Here is a 23,127-nt window from a genome sequence, read left to right on the forward strand (position 1 = left end):
TTAATGACATTTAAGATTAAATATCAGTCGACATCCACAGCAAGACTCCTCACTGTGTCTTCCTTTAATTACCTTGGCTCGGTGTTAAACACGGTGAGATCCTGGGTGTTGAATCACGACATGAATCTCATCTTTCTGGGAAGAGTTCGTCCCTCCGGAGGAAGACGACGGCTATTTGGCGGATTTTCAGTGCATTTGTCAGACTCTTTTTTTTTTTTTTTTCCCTCATTTAGCCGAGTTGTGTTTGTGTGCAGCTGATTTGGTCGCCCGCCCGACTCGGCAGCCTCCACGTTTCCCTCCAAAAACACTCAGGCCCCCCCCCCCCCCCACACCCCTCCAGAGCCGAGTTATTGAGGTCAAACACGCCATTGACATCCACTCATGTGAAACTTCATTCGCTTTCACACCAAAAAACACTCAATTATTGTTTTTTTTTTTTGTTTTTTTTATTAAAATATGTGCACATTGTGAAAATAAAGATTCTATAAAACCCTGAAGAACTTCAACACCGTCACAGACACATTTTATTGCGTAAGTTTGAGGAGTTTTAGTTAAATTCAGTAATTGTTAAAAGGTAAACTTTCACATTTTATAGTCATGATGACTGAAGATTTCTGTCTATGCGGCAAATATGAAGCTGGTTAGCTTAGTCTTGGAATAAAATCAGGGAACGGGGTGGGGGAGGGGAAGGGGGGGGGACATATGCCCATATTTGGACAAGCTATAGGAAGGAGCGGAGCAGTGGATCTGGACTCGATCTGATTGGTAATGCTATGGCCCGCCCACTTGCAGTGGAAAGCTGACTGCACCAAAGACCTGTCAATCAAAAATGCCACTTTTTGACACCTAATATCTAATGAACGAGTGATTATTTTCAGATGGAGCGCCACAAAACTAATAAGAAGGAGCGGCTTCAGCTAACGACACCATAACGAGTCGTGGAAAACATTTATTGACTTTGTATTTGAAGAGAAAAGTTGAATGGGAGTCTATGGAGCCGGAGGGTTTGTGGAGCCTCTAGTGGCACTCGGTGGTATTGCAGTTTATGAAACTTCCAAATCAGCTTAATTTTTCAGACCCCAGAAGCTTTTATATATAGTCTTCGGCCCCAACGTAATAATACTATATAAAGGGAGCTACGTGGACGAGGTGACGGTGAAGACAAAAAACAAACATTGTAAATTAAAATCACGCTAACGGAAAATCGGGCCAAAAGTTTCTTCATTGTAACACAAAACACGGAAACCGCTGACAAATGATCCTCGCACACATCAGAAGTTTCCTCTGCAGCCAGCAGGTATGAGTGGGCGCGTGTCCATAAATACTCAACTTTCACAGACATTTTTTAATGCGAAAGTTTTGACTTTCAAGTGTGAATTTGTCACTCAGACGAGGACGAAGCGCTTTCCTCCCGACCTTTACGTTGACTCAGCCGGTCACAGCTTCGGAACATCGAGAAACACCAAGAGGACTCAGCAGCCCGAAGTAAGTTACGCCCATGTCTGTCTCACACACACACACACACACACACACACACACACACACACACACACACACACACACACACACTACGAGTGAGTGTAAAACCATGCTCGGCGATGGTCCTTCATATCTTGTTGGCCTTCCAGGTCAGGTAGGAGTTCCAGGCGACGGCGACGACCTGGACGACGGCCAACCTGCCGGAGGAAGGAAGAAGAGAGACTCGAGCTCAGCGGGGCGTCGGACGGTTTCGTCATCGGCCGGAGAAAATTAAGACAAACACTCCAAAACATGAGTTAAATGGTTGTTTTTTTGAAGTACCGAGTAAATTCGGACAATTTAAGTCTAAAACAGGATTTTTTATTTTTTTTTCCTTTTAGGTGTTAAATAATTGGACTTCTTCAGACACACAAGTTCGTCTGCACTTTACACACAAACTGCACACGTGATCAGCTGATTGACGGTTATATTTATCGAGTTTTTGAACAGCTCACCTGTGGTGCAGTGGAATGAAGTAGAAGTTGGCGATCTGAACCGGAGGCCAAAGCTGAAAGAAACGGGAAACGTTCAGCCGCGATATTCACTATTTACGATAATGAAATAATCAATATTTATGTATCAATAGAATAAGGAACCATACGTACGTAGTAGTTGGAGATCAGAGCGTCTGTGTAGTCCTGTCAGAAGAAAAAAAAAGAAGTGAGAAATGGTTTTATGTCGTAAATTTGTTTTCAAAAATCAGAATATAGAAATCAATGTTAACAGAACAAAGTCAGGCTTAAGCTCGTCTAAATCCTGGATTAGTATGTTTTCGGTCAAGTCAAGCCAGGTTTAGTTAATCCAGATGAATGGATTTAACTACCCGAGTTAGAAGAATCTCCTGATAATTCACCGAGTAGTTTAGTACTAAAACCAAGCGGCCGTTATGAAGCCTCGAGTTTCGTACTTTGTCTGGCGCCATCTTATTAGTTGGGAGCAGTTTGGAGCAGGAAGTGACCATATTTGGACGAGCTGGGGGAGGAGCCAGCGCTGGATCCGACTGATCAGATTGGAAACCTGACGAAACTACGTCCCGCCCACCGATAGCTGTAACCTGACTGCACCACAGATCTGTCAATCAACAGACACCCCCAAAAACAGGTCTTCTTGAATCTTCTTTTCTAATGAATGAGGGATTATTTTCAGATGGACCTCCAGAAAACTAATAAGAAGGAGTGACTTTAGCTAACAACACCGAGATAACTGATGGACACATTTTATTGGCTTTGGATTTGATGAGAGAAGTTGAATGGGAGTCTATGGAGCCGGAGGCTTTTTGGAGCCGACCTCTAGTGGCACTCGCTGGTATTGCAGCTGAAGACACTTCCACTTTAGCCTCATTTTTCAGACCCGGAAGCTACGAACACTTTTATTATTTTATTTTGCTTATGACTAAAACCAGTTCGAAAAAGCCCTGAAGAAATGTGGCTCATTACACCTCCATTTTAGAAAAATACTGTATTTTAAAAGCACATTTGAATACCCATAAATTTAAGAAATAAATCAGCTCAACATCCAAACAGTAACAACAACAGTCACGACTATCTGATAAGAACTCAGCCTGCAGCGCAGATTACAAACTCCATTAAATAATTCAGTGATGTTCATCTGCGTCTCCTCTTCATGTTTCCTTAAGTTCCTGTTTGCGGATGAATATACACATTTTTACATTCATGAGACATGAGATTCTTTGTAAAAGATGCTCGCAACAGCTTTATGAAAAAAATAAATAAATAAATAAATCTCAAGAGGAAACATACTTTATTTGTTGCTTTTATTTTTCATTTTATTGATTTTATTGTGCCGAACTGGGACCCCGAGATCTGAATTTTGTTCCATTTATGTCCCCGCGTGTCTAAAATGACAATTCAAAACCTTCCTCGAATCCTTGAATATTGCTGACATCGAATATCTGTACAGAAACTTCTGGCCTCTGAGCTTCGTCCCGACGACGCTCTCTGTCACAGAAACAGTCGAAACCGCCGGTGGGGGGGAGGGCGAAGTGAGAAACGCTGACACAGCGAAAGCTCAGAGTTGGTGCGAAGTTTTAAAAAAACAACCCAGGAAGGGAAGAAAAATGTTCAGAGGCCAGAAAATCTCAGCAGCTGGCCAATAAACTGTTGCGTAATAATTTGGTATTCAACGTAGACTGTAGATGTTCAGATTTGAGTCAAAAGACGGGAAAAAAAAAACTAAAAAAAACTAATTCAAGCTTTCACACCAAAGACGCATTCCTACATTTAAACTTAAAAATGATTTAAGAAAAGAAAAAGCTTCCATACGGAACATATAATAGAACATAGGATAGTTGTTTAGCCCTTTTTTTTTTTTTTTTGTCTTTTGCTATGTTTGAATTAAAAAAAGTTAAATATGTAAAACAAATTGGCAGAAATAAAAGTTGTTGCCGTAGTGATAACTGCACGGAGTGGGGGGGGGGGGGGGAATCGTTCGGTGGCTCGTGATGAGGTGTTTTCCTGGCGTGCCGCTGTTCGGGGAGGTCACCGCAATGTCACCGCAGCGTCGCTACGCGGTTGCCGTGGCGTTCTCGTCGGTTGCCAGGGCTGAAAAATGAAGCCGACACGCCAAAATAACAACAACTAACGAGCCAAATACTGCAGTTCCTCCGACGGCCACTCGAGGCTGCCTCCAAAAAGTGAGTCCCTCCCTCCCTCCCCCCCTGAAATGTTTGCATGACTTGCACACTCTTATTCTGTGGTTTTATTATTTTATTTAAAAGGAGACTTTCAACACGTTCAAACCTGCCGCATCGGCACTCCAAGAGACGATTCACATTGTCATCATCGTGTTGTTTCTTATGCGGACGAACCAGGTTTGAAGTTTTGTGGATGTTAACGGGGAGTTTAAGTTTATGATATTAATGTAATAAAAACACTGGAAATACGCAACAATGGCATGAAAATAATTTAAAGAAATGTAATGAAATAATAATGAAACCGGTGGTCGATGTGGACTTTTTTTAGATTCAAAAGGTGTGTGCTTGTTTACACACACACACACACACACACACACACACACACACACACACACACACACACAAAACGTGCCTGTCATCCCGTTAAAGGTCACCGCAACATATAAAAACAACAAGCCAATGTTCTGGTTACAATATTTGTTCTTTTTTTTTTTTCGTGGCTGAAACCGTTTTTCTAATTATGACTTCACCACCTGAAGGTGAAGCCGCATCAAAATCGTTCCACCGCTGGAGACGAGGCTTTTGTTTCCTCCTCCAGGAGGTTCCCGGGCTTATCGTTCATTATACTTTAGTGTTTCGTACCAGGAGTTAAATCACATTGAAGTGTGTGTTAACAGTATCTAGTGGCGTAATTTCTACGTTCAAATTTTATTTGCAACGCGGAAAAATGTGGAAACAAACTGCAGCGAGAGCTCCTCGAGATCTTAGAAAATACTTCTGGCCGTACAGAATTGTTGTTTTTAAAATGCCACGGTGTTCAAAATATTCTCAGACGTTTAAGATGTATAAAAAAAAAAAAATGGACTATAGGACTATCTTTCTTCCTTATTTCCTGTTTTTACCGGCGCCATGGTTGTAATGCGTTACTCCCGTCAGCAGGTGGCGGTAATTCACCTGAAAGCTGTTTGCCAGCCGCCATGAAACAACAGGAGAAGAGCAGCACATTACTGCTGGGAAACTGGACAGATGGGCGCTAAACAGCAAATATTAGCACGCTAAAATAAACGTGTTAAAGATGAAAACATTAGCGTGTGAGTGGCATTAACTCGTCTGTAAAAGGCTACAATGATGTAAATTTGGAATAAAGAAAATTAGCCCCCGAAGAAGCAAAGTTTTGAATGTACTTAACTTCAGTTTAGCGGTTTATATATATATATATATATATATGTTTATATATATATACACGCACACCAAACTTGCACGAAACAATCAGCTGCTGGCGTTCAGGTAGAAAAGAAAAAGGTCAACAGGCAGGTAAACAAGAAAAAGGTTAAAAAAAAAAAAAAGTCTCGACTGAAAGCGCGTCCGGTTTCAAACGAGCGGCGTCGGCTGTTGATTTTTTTTTTTCTTTGTTTTTTCGGAGGCTCCGTTAATTTCCATCTCACATTTCCGCGGCCTCGTTGTAAATGAGGCACATTTGTCATTTATTTTCGGTCCTTTCTGACATTTACCAGCGTGGCCTTTCAGGCCCGCCGCCTCTCCGTCGGGTAAATAATTGATGGCGATCGAGGCGGCACGTCGGGTAAGCACGGCGCTGACGGACGTCTGAGCAGCTGGCACAGGACGACAAGACGGTTAGCTCTGAACCCGGCATGCCAAACACACACACACACACACACACACACACACACACACACACACACACACACACACACGTATATATACGAAGGTATGAGTCACTCCGGCTATTTCCACCTTCCCCTCCTCCTCCTCCTCTTCCTCTCTCGTCTCTTCCTCCATCACAGGAAATAGTTTCTAATAATAATAATGGGAGGTGAGCGTCGGAGGTCGGATTCTGTACCCGCGACGGAAGACAAACTTCCTCTCCGCGTGCCGTCGTTTAGCCGACGCGTGCGGGAAAAAAACCCGCCTGAGAAAACACCGTCGGTTTGTGTCGACTCTAAAAAGATCTTCAACCTCTAATTTAAATAAAGTTTTATAGATTTTTCATTGTTCAAGTTTAAAAAAACATTTCTGTTAAACCTAAATTTGCGATTTTTTAAAAAAAAATTTCATCTGCTGTTTAAACCCACATCTGAGGCTCCACGCTAGTAAACTCCCTGTTGTGCCTTTAACATGACATTTATAAATAAAAACAAAATGACAGAAAAAGGAAAAGACCGGGTTAAAAACGCTTTTACTGGAGGTAAAAATCCTTTTTAAAACACAGTTTTGAGGTTTTTTTAGGTTAAACGAAGCGACTCCAGGCAGATTTTCCAACATAATTATAACCAATGTCGCCTTTTCTTCATTTACTTTTGCAAAAAAACCAAAACCAGGAGTCAGTTTCCTCTCTGACAGCCAAGATGGATGGGTATATATATATATATAAAAAAAAAACAAAAAAAAAACAAACATATTTTGACCAGATTTTCAGAAAGTTATTTTGGCTTCTTTTATTTCACTTACAGTAAACGTAAGGGTCAGTAGTTATCTCAAACACGACTGACGCTGCCGTCACTTCACCTGTCCCTCCCGTGCTCCGCTCCGCGTGACGAAGCCCCGCCCTCCGCCGAACACACACACAGAGAGCAGAGGACGCAAACCGCCGCTAACCGGCCGACGCCGACGTGAAAGCTCGCCAACTCACCCTCTTCAGCTTGGCGAGGTTCTCGTCCACCGTCAGTCCGTTCAGCGCTCCGGAGAGACCGAGGAACGACGCCAGGAAGCCCGGAGCGAAACACAACTGGGACGACACACACAAAAAAAAAGAAAAAAAAGCGAGAAGTAAAAGTTAAAGAGCGGCGCTGAGACCGTTGATCGTAAAAAAAAAAAAAAAAAAAAAAAAAAACGGTCTGAAAAATAATGAATAAAATAATGAAAAAACAAGTGACGACAGCGAGGTCCGTTAATGAACTGATTGAGTGTTTTCACCTCAACAAACTCAGATATTAAATCTGATTCTTGAAAAAGAAGAAAACAGAATCATTATAGATTTAATTGTTGTTGTAATATTTTTTTCTACATATTGTAGCCGAGTAAGTTTTATAGCCTCAAAATTTATTTGTTTTGGATTGTGAGCTCGAAAATTTTTACAGAATAATTGTTTATAAATATTTTAAAAGCCCCCCCAAAAAAATTAATTATTCAAGAAATCACTGCCTGTTCAACCGAATGACCTCAAACACATCAGAAAATTACAGATTCCAGATGTTTCTGGTCTGAATTAGGAAAAGTAATGGAAGCGTAGCTACATTTGGCTTGTTAGGTCAATATTCATTTAAAAATGTACCTCTAGGACATAAACTGATCGAAGAATTTGCAATTTGAGCAGCACATCATTTACATGAGGTCAAAAAAAAAAAAAAAAAATAAAAGCCATAAATGATCATTTTTTAAATTATCGCTAGTTTTATTTTGTTGTTTTTTGGAGAGGAAGCTGATGGAGATCTAAAATAAAGAACGTAAAAATAAAAACACGCTGACGCTTTTGTTAAAATCTCTGCTGTTCGTCGACGTCGGTTGAAGAGAAACGTCTCGACATGAAACAGTCCGTTTTACTTCCTTCTGTTATTCAGGTCTGACGCAGGAAGACGCCTTCAATCTTTCAAAACTCTCCGAACGGCACTTCGTTTGTTGCGTAGCGGTGACGCGGAGGGAGGCGGCGTACCGTCGGAGCTCAGGTAAATATTTCAGGAGGAAGTGGAAGATATCGAAAGATATCTTAAAGTCTCGTTCTGCTGCGGCTCCGAGTTCAAGCTGCATTGGTAAACGCTGCAGTTACACAAAAGAACAACCACCACCAGGGGGCAGCAGAGACAAATGTTCGTCTACTTTTAAGAGAATATTACAATTACCTCCAATAATAAACAGTGATTTGCTATTTTCTATATTTTTCTGTCTATCGACAAATGCAGTAATCTTAAATTTTATCTGGGTTTTTATTCTTGGAATTTTATTTCTCGTTTATTAATATCTCATTTAAACACAACATACATTTTATTTGTGATTCACGTGTAAACTGACTTTTAATATGCGGCACTGTTTATCAGATATTTATACATTTTTATTATCATTTAACTGGAAGACATGATTTATTTTTTTCTGACATTCTATACATTAATTAATTATTGTTTTAATGTAGAAAAATATCGAGCAGATTATTTACGAATCTTCAATTGCATGACATTAAAGATATCGAAGTAAAAAAAAAAAAATTATAATTTTCTAATTGGTGTTTAGGACAAAAGGATCAGCCTCCGCTTGGTTACTCATCCGAGAGAGAAAAATATGGAGGAACTATTAAACGCGTCGACAGAGTTTCGTCTTGTCAGCGTGAGTCTGATACACAGAAATGATGTCAGCGGCTGGAGATTCATCTGTTGGACACATCTAACGAACCGAGGCTGAAATCATTCAGCGTGTTTACACTTCAGATGTCGGTTAGTTTGGCCTGTTTTTAAACAACAACAGTAGAAGTAGAAGAAGAAGAAGAAGAAGAAGAAGGAGAAGAAGAAGAAGAAGAAGAAGGAGAAGAAGAAGAAGGAGAAGGAGAAGAAGAAGAAGGAGGAGAAGAAGAAGAATTAGGAGAATTAGAAGAAGTAGTAGAAGTACAACTACTAGTAGTAGATGTAGTAGAATTAGAAGTAGAAGAACAAGTAGAAGTAGTAGAAAGAGAAGTAGTAGAATTAAAAGTAGTAGAAGTAGTAGAAGTAATAGTAGTAGGAGAAGTAGAATAAGTAGTAGAAGTAGAAGAAGAAGTAGAAGAAGTAGAAGAAGTAGAAGTAGAAGTAGTAGAAGAAGAAGAAGTAGAAGAAGTAGCAGTAGTAGAAGTAGAAGAAGTAGAAGAAGTAGAAGAAGAAGTAGAAGTAGTAGAAGAAGAAGAAGAAGTAGAAGAAGTAGCAGTAGTAGAAGTAGAAGAAGTAGAAGAAGTAGAAGTAGTAGCAGTAGTAGAAGTAGAAGAAGTAGAAGAAGTAGAAGAAGAAGAAGAAGAAGTAGAAGTAGTAGAAGAAGAAGAAGAAGTAGAAGAAGTAGCAGTAGAAGAAGTAGAAGAAGTAGAAGTAGTAGCAGTAGTAGAAGAAGTAGAAGAAGTAGAAGAAGAAGAAGAAGAAGAAGAAGAAGAAGAAGAAGAAGAAGTAGAAGAAGTAGCAGTAGTAGAAGTAGTAGAAGAAGAAGTAGAAGTAGTAGAAGACGAAGAAGAAGAGGAGAGCTTCAGGTGTTTCTCTCACCTGGTCGACCAACATTTTCTTCATGGCAGAACTTTTAGTTCCTCCAACAACCAGTCGGTCCAAAATTTTGTACCAGCTGCCGATCACAGGACCCTTTGTTGGAGAGAGAAAATAAAATACAAAAAAAGTAGAATTATTCGTTAGAGCTGCAACGATCAGTCGAGTAGTTGATGAACAGAAGATTTATATCTCTTATTTTAAACCCTTCAGTCAACAGTGGGACATTTTCAAAATTCAATTGTGAGCACAATATTACAAGATTTGTAAAAGACGTGCACGAAAACATATGAAGAGAAGTTCTTTTGAAATACTTAATATACCTCGTACATCCGTCGCGACCTTAAAAGGTACGACAACATTCAGTGTTTTTATTGAACTGATGAAGAATTTGACTCGAGGTCAACTAAAGTTCAACGCGTTTGCTCCCACTCAAGAAAAGTCGTCAGCTTTTCCGTCCACAGTTTCCCTCCTTAAAACATCTGCGTGCTGCTTTCAGAAAACCCCGAATGAAACGAACTGATGTGCTGACGAATGACGAACGACGAGCGACCGGCGTGAATGAAGTTTAAATTTAGCCGCCGGTAAAAGATGTCGTCTAATTCTCCGTCCTGCGTTTGCGTACGAGAGCTATTTTCCCGACAAGACAAACGTCCATACATCTCCTGCCTGTAATTAAAATAAATAAATAAATAAATAAATAAAAGCCCGCTGACAGAGTGTAAGACGATTACCGGAACATAAATAAACTTCAACCGTCGTCACGGCGACGCCGGAAAAAGAAACACGGCGCTTGAAAAGGTGAATTGTGAAGCTGTCGCAGGACTCGACATACAGGATGCACACGACGGAGAGCGTAGAAAAGGAAAACACACGGACACGGAGATTTAAAGCGTCACTTAGATCTACAGAAGAAGTTTTAAAGCTGCTCGGAAAAGTGAGAAGAAAAAAAAGAAGCACAACATTGAAATAAAAACCTTCATGTCGAGCGTCCAGTTTCATCCTGTATGTGATGCTTTTATTTTGGTGAATATTTGAAGTGATAGAATTAAAAAAAAAAAAAAAAAACGTCACATGACTTTGCCCCACTTCTTCTTTTTTTTTTTTTGTGTACATACAATAACGTCTTAAACCGACACTCACCACAAAGAAGAAACCGATACTCATCATCCTCGCCGTCCGCGGCACGTTGTGATGAGCCAATCCCCTCCTCTCGATCAGCTGCTGGGAGATGACATCACCGACGCCCACCAGAGAGCCTGAGGATGACGAACGAACGGGAGCCGTTACGCTTAACGAAGAAAAAAATCAGCTTCACATTACGGAGCAGTTTGAAGATGGACGCCGATTCAGTGTCAGATGTGAAGTCTGGTCAAAGATTCCTCGTCTGGTCCTCACTTATAAACATGTTCAGAAAAGTGTTGGTTTTTTTACAGAAATTTATGATGTCATGGTGACGTTGACCTTTGACCTTTTTTTGGGGGGGGGGTATTAAAAAAAAAACAAAGTCATCGCTTCACTGTTTTTGTCCCATTAAAACATTCGGGTGAAATTCTATCATGTAAACGCTTCAGTCGCGTGAGGTCACACACGGCGACCTTTGACCCTTTGGCCACCAAAAATGTCTAACCATGTCGTCCCGGAGTCCGAGCGAACGTTTGTGTCAAATCTCACGCAGTTCCCTCCGAGTGTCCTCGAGATATCGGGACGTGACAGACGGACGGACGAACAGAATTCATCCATCGATGGCACACACGCATACATAAAAATAAAACGCTAATTTAGTGAAGCGGCTTCGATAAAGATCCGTTTTAACTGCGGCGCTAAAATATGCAGGGAATCATCTTTGAGTAATGAAGCAGAGCAGCGTCTGATGTGACTCAGAGGTCAGGATGATAATCAGGAGCCAGAGCGTCCCTGATTCATGTCGCAGCTTAGACTTAGACCGCCTGCTAAAAATGTCAACAAGTGTGAGAACGAGGTTTGTCATTTTAATGAAAAACTGTCGTAAGTTTACAAAAAGTTTCAGTGGTCCAAATGTAAGAAATCGAAGCGGATTTTATTGGATTAGAAATACCCGATGTAAACAAACAGGTTCCTCACGTCCTATGGAAACGGCATATTCTCATTTTGATAAAAAAAAAAACACAAAAAAAACCAAGAGAGGATACAACATTTTTGACTCTAATGTGCACACAAAAGTGTTATAAAATCAAATTAACCATCTTAAAGTGGTTGAAAAAAAAAAAAGCTCAGAAAGCTGCAGTCATTTGATTCATTTCTATGTAAAAAAATATTTAGCAACAACTTTTATTTGGTTGTAGAGTTAAATTCCTTTACAGCCCAGACTTTATCGGTTTTAGCTTTTTCATTCTCCAGAAAAAAGGTTCCTTAAGGATCCTCGGCTGCATCGGACGTCTGCCTCCATCTGGCGGTGAATTGGCGGTACTACAAGCTAGAAAAACACTGAGGCTACATCATCTTCAGGTTTTATTCTACACTCATTTGCACGTATTTAGTCAGATTTATAGATGCACAACAGCTCCGACATGCCTTTTGGTGACGTAACAAACCTGAAAATGTCACCAAATTTTTTTTTTTTTTTTTTTTTAAATCCCTACACATTCTTTAGAAATCACTGCAGACTTTCCCTACTGTTGTTTTTTTTTTTTTTTTTTAATAAATTCTGCCCTAAAAAGCTGCTTTTTTTTCCTGCTATAAATCCCCCAAAAATAAGCATCTTTTTTACTGCTTATTTTGCCAAAATGTAAAGATCCAGAAAGTAGCAGGGGTTTCAATTTTTTTTCACAAGTTTTGTTTGCTCGTTGTCACCGAGGCCTCACAGTAAAACTGGAGCAAAGGTCATATAAAGTCGACCTTCGCTGTGTTTTTCGTTGAGACTTGTCTCAACTTTATTTTAACCAACAAAAAAATATATATTTTACGTATAAGAAAGAACAATTTCTGCATCTCTGATGGGAGTTTGGAACATGACATGTTTGGTTTTTTTTTTGCATCTTCTGTTTAAGACTTGCAGCAAGTTGGATTTATGCACAATGTGTACGACAGTAGTCGTTCCTACCAGCGGTCACTAACTGGACTGTCCAGGGATATTTGGTCATCAAGGATTGGTAGGATCTCCACAGGACCGCCATTCTCCCTCCTAGGAAGATATAGAGAGAGAGAAAAGAACAACAAAATCACAAAGGGTCACTGTATAAACGTGATTTCTCCACCAACTCACCCCGCCCAACCGGCAGGCACCGTGACCCAAATCGAGCAGCCCTCCTAATAAGTCTCGGTGCATATCCAATTAGTAGAATTAGGTGTGCTCCTTTCAGACCAAATTGTTCGTAGGACTCCAATACTTCATGTACGATTTGGAAATATTAAAACTTTAAGTCTTACGGCTTTTTACACTGAAATTAAGTTTTGTTTTGTTTTGTTAAACGGCGAGGTTTAACGGTCACCTGTGCGTGACAAAATGTCACATTTTATTCAACTGTGAGCATTTCGATTAATTCTTGTTTCATGCCGAATTAAAAAGCGGGTCCGACTTATTCAGCCACAAACAAAAGCCTAGGTATAGCTCATGCGTCCTTTAATTAATATCCAAATAAACTTTAAAACGCCAATTCTTTTTAATCACCTTCGGCGCAACGTCCGGTTCTCGTGCTGGCTAAGCTCACGACAGCGTTGCTGAAGTCGTTACGTCACAGTGTTAACTAACTTAACTAATGCTTTAACAAAGTGTGAATGAACATAACAACAGAACTTAAGAGTACCGATGTTTGATCGGGTCGGTTTTTCTTCTTGATCACGTTTCTGTAACTTTCTGCTCAAGAATCTGACCGACACAACGGAGCTGAACCACTTTCCATCCTCAACTCACCTTTACAGGGCAACGTGTTGCGTTCAATGTCTGTTAATTCACAAAATAATGCAGTCAATGTGTAAATGAAATGTGTACATGCCTGTTACCGAACCCGGCTCAACTGAGACAGTACTCGGTGATGCCTTCAGGGGCCCCCGCATCAGCTCCGACTTTTCAGCTCTCCCAATCTGATTATAGCATCAAAGAAGACAATAGTTTTGTTATTGGGTGTTGTGACTTCAGAACTTTTGAAATGTCACAGTAGGAAGATCACATGACTATTATCGATGTCTGCAATCTACTAAGTCATGATTTAAGTCACATTGAAATAGTTTCATTTTTTTATATGATCGATTCCACCTGTGCTTTTCCTCCTGCTAAAATTTCCAACAGGTCCCGACAATATAAAAGTCAACATTTTTCTTCTAACACGTAAAGAGAAAATGTAATTCAATTACCTTGTTTTTGTTTTAAAGGTGAAGAAAAATATTTCCCACAGTCCCTGAAGGCATCACCAGAACTAGTCTGCGTCAGTTCCGCTGTAAACAACATAATCTAACCCTGTGCTGCCCTCTAGCGGACAACCCCAGCATAAAACAAAACCCAAAAATGACAAAAGTTACAAAAATAGAAAGTCTCATTGTTTTTAAGTTACTTTTTTTATTCTGTACAAATGAAGGGACACGTTACAAAAACAAATAAACAACAAATATTAATGACAGCGGACGCTCTGATCTGCCAAACGAAGGTAAACAAAAACATGGCTGAACAGAGCAACCTGAAAATAGTCATTATTCACGTTGTAATTCATCAGTTCGTAGGTTGCTTCACTGTTTCGTGTAAATCAGAGACAGTAGCTGACATTTATTTCAAGTTATTTGTTGCAATTTGCTTTTAATTACATACATGATGTTTTTTCCTCCCATTGATTTTAAAGTTTTGCGCAACAGCTGGATGTAAACGTAATTAATCACACGGCGTTGGAGAGAAACTTATGTTTGACCAATGATTTAAGGCCTGTTGTTAAAAAATGAACATAATAATATTCTCTTTGTACAAAGACCTCTGGTGTGTTGTAGTATGTCAAGAATCCCTGCAAACAACACAATAAATAAATAAAAACACTTTTTTTGTTGTTGTTTTTTTTTCATGGTCCTAAAACAGCAGCAAGTAAAAGGTCCCGTGACGGAGCCGGTTCTCTGAGTGACACCTCATGTCAACACCAGCGCGGACGTTTTTCTGTTTTTTTTTTTTTAATTTCAAGAAGCGATAAAAAGTAACACCAGTGGTTTCTGCACTAAAGCTGACAAGCGAACGCACCACGAAGCGTTCGCTTGCTATACAATGTTGACTCGAGTTAGCAGCTCCAGCGCAGTAAATACTGATTCTTGAAAGCAGGAATGTCAACACGACTTAAAAACTTGGTACTATTGTTTTGGTATCACCTCACCACCGATTGGTCCGAGAGAATCGTAACTTACGGACGACTATTTTTTTTATTTACCGGACGACTCCAGGCTTCGTAGAGAAGTAGCTAGGGACCCAAAAAAAGTGGGCGGAGTCGAGTGGTACCGCGAGGAGGGCGGTACGGCTCGCTGTTATTACCGGCGGAGGAAAAACCAAAGAAGCGAGATTTAAAAAGTGTAACAATAAAAAATAAGAAATAATACATATATTATGTCAGTCTTCTTCTTCAAGTACGAGTCGTTGGCTTTCCCTTTCAGCGAAGGTCGCCTGAGATCAAAAGCTTTTTACATCACGGAGAGCCGAAGCTTCAGCAGCAAAGCTGTGAAACGCTAACTGAGAAAAAAAAAAAAAACATCGCACAAGAGCGCTAGCTAGCTACAATACCTGAAACTGCACACGAATGCGACGGAGTCTGGTGGGGTTTTTTCCGTTTCGTATTTGTGCAATAAAAAATGATTCCATTATTAGTGATTGAAGTAAATCTGGTTGATTAAAAGTCAAATCTTCTCCGCTGTGATTTGTATTTACACGATCCGGCTGGTGAAGGTTGACTGTGCAAAAAAAAATCCAAACTTCTCTTCCGGTAAACCGATAAAATTGACGACAAAAAAAAACCACATCACCGGCGACGCCCCCCCCCCTCCCCCCGCATCCCGCGGTAGAGGCAACACTTTGAACTTTGGCCCACTTCAAACGTTAAGCTCCGCCTCCACCTGGAGCTCCTCATTGGTACTCGCATCGACCTACCAGTGTGGAAACAGAGCCGAGCAGATCGGAGCAGGAGGGTTCGTTTACGCAGTTTTTTCGTGGGTTAAGTGCCTTTTCTTTTTTTAAACAACCCTGCGCCCTCCTCCTGGTTGGTCCCTCTCCTCAGAAGTCCATCCCCTCGTCGCTCTCGCACCAGTCGGACGGAGCGTCGGTGCCGAAGTAACGGTCTCCGAAATTACCTTCGGAGGAGGAGCAGAGGGAGAAGAAGAGCAGCTGTGAATACTTGGCGAAGGACAAAGGACAGTTTGTGACTGTTGCCGCGGCAACGGCAGCTTTTTCCACCCTCCGTAACTTCGCCGTTAAATGAACCTTCACCAGCTCAGCTGACGGATCTTTCGCGTCACCTTTCTTACGGTCGTCCACCGGCTGCCAATAAAAGGCTAAAAATACAATTTGAGCTCTTAAACAGTACGAGACGGAGCGCGCCTCCTCCCTCACCGATGCCCGGGATGATGTGGAACTGGTCGTTGACCTCCTTGTCCACGGCCGTGGTGATGATGCGGACCTTCGGGAAGGCGTAGGCCACCGAGTGGACGCCCATCTCGGCCATGAGCAGCGATAGCAGGAAGATCTTGTCCTCGGCCACGTCGTGATCCTTCGCGGAGGGAAAAAAAATGCAAACAAACAAAAGAGGGAGAAAAACAAACAACCGTTTTTTACACTCTGGCTGGTCACAGTTCAAGAAAACGTACAAACCGGCCCGACTGAATGAAAACAAAGAGTTTCAGTTTTGTCAGTAAGGAAGGTAAACAACAACAAAAAATGTGCTTGTCGTTTGTTGACACTAGCGTGGACACTCGACACCAGGGGTCTCTAACCTTATTTTATTTTTTATTTTTTGTAAGAAAAGTCCCTGAGAGCTACTCAGGTTTGTAGTAACATTGATTCACATAGCTGAGCTCCACCACAAACCAGCTGAAGCAGCTTCTTTTACGGGAACAATAACAAATCGATACTCGACATTTTTTTTGCATCGCGACAGCTTAAATTCAAGAGCGTGCGCATGTTTACGAGAGTCTGCGGGGCGCGTTACCGTCCTCTGACCGCTGTGTGTTTCATGAGGGGGCGGAGCTTAACCCGGCCTGCTTCATACAACTGGTTATATCATTTCTATTTTAGGGTCTTTTTAAAAAAAAAAATTTTTTTAACAATGTTACAATCTTTCTCAGTCCAGCAACTCAAACCAGTTTCTGTTGCCCTAAAATATAGATATTTAATAAATTAAATAATGTCACAAATGTGCGACGGCTCGGCTACTTGAATTAATTCCTCTTCCCAAACATATTTGTGCTTTATTTATTTTTTTCTCTCAGTGAAACCGACACCGAAGAGTTTTGACAGAAGATTTGATCCAGACGTTAATGAGCCTCAGTATAAGTTAATACGTGTTTTGTTGACCCACCAGCAGAACCCTGACGGCCATGAGAGCAGCTGCCCCGGTGGACACGGTGCTGTCCATCAGGATGACGTAATCCTCACTGATGTCTTTAGGTAGACGAAGGTAGTGAAGCTGGAGGAAGGAAACGAGTCAGTAAATAACAGCAGGAAATATTCAGATCCTCAAAGTATTTATCACCTGATTCGGTCTGCAAGTAGCTGAAGTCATAAAGTCCTTGCAAAAAAAAAAGAAGAAGCAAATCAAATGTTTCACTGTGGTACAAATGATTTTTGTCACTTTAAAGCACTTTTAAACTTTTCAATCGTAACGACACAAACGTTTATCAAACGATACATTTCTGATAAAAATGCATTCGGCGTCTTGTGCAGCGCTGGTTCTCGGACTTTTTCCCGTCGGCGCCGCTTCAGAAGCCAAAAACCATTAAAGGACATTTTATATCTGTCAGACAGGAACAGGACGGGGAAACTGAACCGATCGCTTACGAGAGATTCAGTTAAGAGAACAGCAACCAGAAAAAACACGAAGAAGCATTGAAGAGGCCTGAAACAGCCAGAAAGGAAGAAAGCACCCGGTGTGACAAAACCCTTTTTCATGGCTGAAAGTTTGAGCGATGAATTCAACATCTTAAAACTTATAATACCCTTTAAAATGTGGATCATCGATTCTGGTGGAGGATAAAAAAAATGTAAAACAAAAAAAAAGAACCCAAATAAGAACGTAGAGTTGACGAGATGTGACGTCAGAAAAAAAATATATTTTCTGCTTTCAATGTGGTCACACACACACACACACACACACACACACACACACACACACACACACACACACACACACACACACCTCTGGTTCTCCGGTGTCGTGGTTGGTCTGAATGAGGATCTTTCCCAGTCGGATGTCTTTGCACACGGCCATCAGAGCCTGCTCCATGGTCTCCCCGGCTCTCAGGATGGAAACACCCGTGATCTGGAATAAAAAACAAAAACCTCTTTTTGAAGCATATTTTCTAATTAACGACGGGATTATTATCAGAAAACTAATAATAAGGAGTGACTTTAGCTAACAACACCGAGATAACTGATGGACACATTTTATTCACTTTGTATTTGATGAGAGAAGTTGAATGGGAGTCTATGGAGCCGGAGGCTTTTTGGAGCCGACCTCTGGTGGCACTCGGTGGTATTGCAGCTTTAAGGCGCTTCCGCATCAGCCACTTTTATTATTATTATTATTATTATTTTATTATGTCTAAAACTAGTTCAAAAAAGCCCTGAAGGTGGTCTCATTACACCACCATTTTATAAAAATACAGTTTGAATACCCATAAAGTTAAGAATAAATCAGCTCAACATCCAGACCCGGAAGCAACGTCCCCTTTTCTATGAAATCTACAGCGGCACCGTTACGACGAGCTGCTACGCTGAGGGCTACGATCTGCAGTGGGAAACGAAAACAGAAAAATGCACCTGGTACCAAACGTGAATGGAGGAAGTTCTGCTACTGGCAGTTGGAAAAAAGGTGCAACAACTGGACGACAACAAAGATGTCGCCTCAATAAGCCGACTCACCCTTTTCCCGCTCAGCCTCTTCCCCTCGTAGACGCCGCCCTGAGGCGTCTCCACAGACACCGGCTGGAGAGACCAAAAAAATAAACAACCGTCACAAAAGACGCTCAACGGTTTTTTTTTATTGCGACAAGATTCAACATTAAAGTGAAATCAGGAGGTCGACGAAGAAGCCTTCAGACAACAACAACAACAACAATAAACTCACCTTGAGGGGCAGGAAGGAAAGAGCATGTTCTATCAGGAGCCTCATTAATCTCTTTGAGTAGAAGATAAACTCGTCCCGGTTCGTGTCCTTGTTCCTACGGAAACACAGGGCAGAGAGGTGGAGGGTAAATAAACCAAAAAAGGTTACTTGTGATATGTGTGTGTGTGTGTGTGTGTGTGTGTATGTGTGTGTGTGTGTGTGTGTGTGTGTGTGTGTGTGTGTGTGTGTGTGTTCTGACCTGATGATGGTGTGCATGCCGCGGACCTGCGGCGTGCTCTCCATCACGCTGAGGGTTTTGGGTAAAGGTTGACCCTGGTGAGCCGAAGCTAGAGCGGACCTGTGGCAAAGAAAACGCGTTTATACACACTAAAGTAAAAAAAAAAAAAAAATTATAATAATAATATATTATCAATAATATCCTGGATTTTTTTTTGTGAGTTAAATAATCAGAACATTCGATTAATTTCTCACATCACGAGGCTGAGGGTGAAAAGGTTTAAAAAATAAATCATAATAAAAACAAAAAAACATATGAAAAAATAAAAACATGCTTTTGTTTTTACAGAATTGTAAATTAGTTTGATGGTTTTCAGCCAAAAACGAGCAAATTTCAGGTCGTAAAATGCGCAGCTGCAGTTAAAATATGGATTACATATTTTGGATTACATATTTTAACAGGATAAAAATAAAATGCCAGAGTGCATCAAAACTCCAACACAACAAATTTGAGCTGATTTGTTGCATTTATACATTTCGTTAAACGAAACTAACACAAGACTTTTATTTTCTGAATCAAAAATCATCCAGGATTTTTTTGTGTTAAATAATCAAAACATTCGACTAATTTCTCATCACGATCTTTTTGGGGTGAAACTGTTTTAAAAAAAAAAAAAAACATGATTTGATAAAAGTGTTGAATCTTCACGCACATCATTGTGCTGTGCTGCGATTTTCAAACATTTAATAATGTTCAAGAGCGATGAAACAATCTAAACTCACGGCTAATGTTGTTATTTATTTGATGCATGCTCAGCTCCCCCAAAAACAAAATAAAATAAAAACATGCTTTTTTTTTTGGGGTGGTTTTTATATAATTGTAAATGAGTTTAATTGGTTTTCAGCCAAAAACGATTAAATTTCAGGTCGTGAAAGGCTGCAGTTAAAATACGTGTTACATATTTTAACGAGTTAAAAAAAAAAAAAAAGCCAGATTGCATCAAAACTCCAACACAACAAATTTCCGCTTTCAAACTACAACAATGAAAAATAAATAAATAAGATGCCCAAGGCGAGCCTCACATATCCCAGCGGAGCTTCCTCTGCAGGTGACACATATTCATTTGATGAGATTGAAGATGTTTAAAATGAGGAAGAAGGAAAAACAACACAGGAAAGACAAGAGGGAAAAAATTAAAAAAAAAAATTCAAATAGAAGAGGAGAGGAAGAGAGAAAACAGCGTTAGCAGTGAAACCATAACAACAACCAACTACATTTTTTTGCTGGTTCTGCAAAAAAAATTCTCAACGAGAGTAGAGTTTGTCTTCGTAACTTCAATAATAGCTGAACGTCTGAGGAAAATGTTGATCTTCCCAACGGCCTCACCCCCCCCTGTATTTCGTTAGCCCCCCCCCCCCCCCAGCTGCTAGCATGCTAAATTGTTAGCCTCTATGGCTTCTAGACGCCGTCCACGTTGTTGTTGCCTAGCAACAATGTTTTTACGACTCAACCACGACTTCCCGTGTTGAAACCGCGAGGTCACGAGTTCCATTTGAACGCGGCGTGTCTCTTTACGCAGATCGTTAGTCTCCGTGGCTTCTAAACGCCGTCGCCTAGCAACGACGTTTTCACGACTTTTGCTGGGCCGGTTTTGCACGTCGGCGTGGCTGTAGGCGTGAACGTGACCGAACGAGCCGGTTTCAAGCGAACGAGGACGTCACGAGAGTTCATGACAGGTTGTTGTTTCACCGTTCAGAGGACGTGATTTCTTCAAAAGTGTTTAATCGTTGTATTTTAAACCTTTGCATTGTTTTGCACTGCAGTCTTTTTAATTTTTTTTAATTTAGGGAAATATTGGATGAGATGTTGACATAAAACTAAATTATCTGAGTTTTGTAAAGTGATCAGAAACATCTAACGTGTCGACTTAAAGCTACAGCGCAGAGCTTCTACGTATAAATGAACTTCAGTTGCGTTAGTAATTAGTAATTAAGTCTTATCAGTGTGAGATTAATCTTTCTGGTATTTCACAGAATACAGAGCTTTTAAATTTGATGTCTGGTTTGGTGTTTTAAAAAAAAAAATATATATATATATATATATATATGTATATATATAATAGATAATAATCAAATATATATCAAAGCCCAAAAACAAATTAAAACGGTTTGAGTAGTAAAAAACAATAAAAAAAAACACCACCAAAACAAGAAAGCTGTTAGTTTAGTTTTCACGTGAAGTTTGGTTGAAAACGAGGTGAGAAACAAAAAAACAGAAGAACAAGAAGAAGAAGAAGAAGAAGAAAGATGAGGAGGAAGAGGAGAAGGAGGAGGAGGAAGATGTAAATAAAAAAAGCACTAACAGTCGTACCTCACAGTGATCTCACGCTGGAATGGTAACACAGCATTCAGCCAGGCAAGGGAGGACACACGTGCACACCCGTGTGTGTGTGTGTGTGTGTGTGTGTGTGTGTGTGTGTGTGTGTGTGTGTGTGTGTGTGTGTGTGTGTGCAAAAAGTGAGAAACATAAGGAGGAGGAAAAAAAAAAAAAAAAAACATGAGATAAAATACACCAAAGAGAAGAATCCACAACATAAACTTAAAAAAATAAAATAAAACGAAGTCCAAACGAACGAGCCACCGAACTGAAACACCTCCAGCCTGAACTTTTTTTTAATTTCATGTTTGACTGGACAACAGCTGGATGGGATCATCGATCTCCTTTTAGTGGGTCCGTGTGACCGTTTACTTTGATTGTACAACGTGAAAACAACGAATTATTGCAGTTGGTTGTGGATTTTGGATCAGCGGGAGGGACACACACAGGTGGTTTGGTTTGTTTCGAGCGTCCCTCCCGCTGATCCGCTCCAGCGCCAACACCAAAGTAACAGCCCTTTAATATGGAGGTTATAATATTCAGTTTTTGGTTGAAACCGAATTAGGCGAGATTACAGGTTTAGTTTTTCTAGGCGTTTCTATAATTTAGCCTTCTACGTTGGATATAAATAGGGACAAAATAATAGAAACACTTTATATATATATATATATATATATATATATATATATATATATATATATATATATATATATACTCTTGAACTGTCTTTTTTTTTGTTTCATATATATATATGAAACAAAAAAAAAGAGTTGAATGAATAAATCTCTAATTAGGCTAAAAGTGAGCTTTAATTACAGGACTGTTGTGTTAGTAAGATCAGTTTATTAAGATGATATTATATATATATATATATATATATATCAAATATAAGTATGTTACCCAAAGTGCTGCACAACTTCAGACAGACTTAAAACAGAAAAAAAAAAATTCAAATCAAATTTCAGACCTAAATATTTAAAAAAAAACCAATGAGGTCAAAACAACCAAAGTTCTGCATAAGTACTGATTAATACTTTAATATTATGAACTGGAATTAATCCGGAAACGTCAGCTGGAGTAAATATTTGTCGTTTTCAATCGAGATTTAAACCTTCATCGCTGCAGTTTTTTCTTTTGGTGACCCGAACCTTTTATTTGAATTCTTATTCTTATTATGTTTATCATACGGTAACGACACCTCTCTTGTTGTAACGTGTTTGTGCTCGGCGTGACGCTGACGCGTGCGCTTCCTCTCATCCGTGTTACACGCTTGCGGGCGTTGACGGATGTTACACGCCTTCCGCCGAATGAAAACGTCGGATGGCGGTTCGTTCGTGGGTCATAAAAAAAATGTTTTTAAAAAGCGAGCGGGACGACGTTACGACGCGGGTCGTTGATCTCGGGTAAAAACGCCGACCTCGGCATCGACGCGACCGCCGAGCGACAACGAGACCGAGAAACATCCGGTGGAATTCGTCGCTCACATTTGGTCCTCGTAGTCTCAATCCCACGCCGTTGTCTTGAAAGACACCAAAAAAAAAAACGAGCATACTCGTAGAACTGTAGTTACGTCCAGTAACCACTATTTATTTATTTAATTCCTGCGCACTTGTTGTTGTTTTTTTTACCGTGCATCCGTTTCTTTGCTCTGCTGCTTGTTTTTTTTGTTTTTTAAACGCATCCTTACGCGCATTTACCGAAAGCAGCGAGGACGCTAACGTTAGCATGCTAGCAGTCAAACGCTACGCCGAGGACGAGTAGCGAAGGTTTGAGTTCGTTATCCAGGGCTGAAAAAAATAAATAAATAAAACACCCCGAGAGGCTCCAGGTTAAAAAAAAAAAAAAAAAAAAAAGTTTAGA

The 23,127-nt window shown here is 40.3% G+C and overlaps 2 protein-coding genes across 4 annotated transcripts in view; both read right to left on the reverse strand.

Annotated features, from left to right (window-relative positions):
* Positions 1–423: 423 nt before the first annotated feature.
* On the reverse strand, positions 424–13,440 carry mpv17 (mitochondrial inner membrane protein MPV17). 2 transcript variants are annotated; one of them, XM_069172318.1, is made up of 8 exons: positions 13,371–13,440; positions 12,479–12,559; positions 10,540–10,655; positions 9,400–9,492; positions 6,822–6,917; positions 2,124–2,156; positions 1,974–2,026; positions 424–1,676 (listed from the first exon to the last, which is right to left on the reverse strand). In XM_069172318.1, the coding sequence occupies exons 1-8, from the start codon at positions 13,429–13,431 to the stop codon at positions 1,607–1,609; spliced, it is 603 nt and encodes a 200-aa protein (XP_069028419.1). In that variant the 5' UTR covers positions 13,432–13,440; the 3' UTR covers positions 424–1,606. The 2 variants fall into 2 exon arrangements, with proteins under 2 accessions (XP_069028419.1, XP_069028420.1); XM_069172319.1 differs by having other exon boundaries at positions 13,289–13,395.
* A 470-nt stretch (positions 13,441–13,910) lies between these two features.
* The window catches only part of LOC138212101 (uridine-cytidine kinase-like 1), an 18,731-nt gene continuing 9,514 nt past the window's right edge, over positions 13,911–23,127 (reverse strand). The window contains exons 8-15 of one of the 2 annotated variants that reach the window (XM_069172350.1): positions 19,974–19,993; positions 18,913–19,011; positions 18,675–18,768; positions 18,470–18,532; positions 17,745–17,867; positions 16,908–17,015; positions 15,944–16,100; positions 13,911–15,684 (exon numbers count right to left, since the gene is read on the reverse strand). In XM_069172350.1, coding sequence (XP_069028451.1) covers positions 15,608–15,684; positions 15,944–16,100; positions 16,908–17,015; positions 17,745–17,867; positions 18,470–18,532; positions 18,675–18,768; positions 18,913–19,011; positions 19,974–19,993 — 741 coding nt within the window. In that variant the 3' untranslated portion in view covers positions 13,911–15,607. Of the gene's footprint in view, positions 15,685–15,943; positions 16,101–16,907; positions 17,016–17,744; positions 17,868–18,469; positions 18,533–18,674; positions 18,769–18,912; positions 19,012–19,973; positions 19,994–21,261; positions 21,279–23,127 lie in introns of both variants that reach the window. The other variant, XM_069172351.1, reaches the window with a different exon arrangement.

Source organism: Embiotoca jacksoni, unplaced genomic scaffold, assembly GCF_022577435.1.
Source record: "Embiotoca jacksoni isolate LCO1_2020_lvr unplaced genomic scaffold, fEmbJac1.0.p SCAF_52, whole genome shotgun sequence".
Lineage (NCBI taxonomy): Eukaryota > Metazoa > Chordata > Actinopteri > Embiotocidae > Embiotoca > Embiotoca jacksoni.

Bases quoted from the DNA above. Each gene is read 5' to 3' on its own strand.
- mpv17 (XM_069172318.1), bottom strand. From the start codon at position 13,431: ATGCGGGGGCCCCTGAAGGCATCACCGAGTACTGTCTCAGTTGAGCCG. The intron at 10,656-12,478 runs GTAGGAACGACT...CGTCATCCTCAG, and splicing joins AGTCCAGTTAGTGACCGCTG to GCTCTCTGGTGGGCGTCGGT. The intron at 2,157-6,821 runs GTGAGTTGGCGA...TTCTTCTGACAG, and splicing joins ACCTCGCCAAGCTGAAGAGG to GACTACACAGACGCTCTGAT.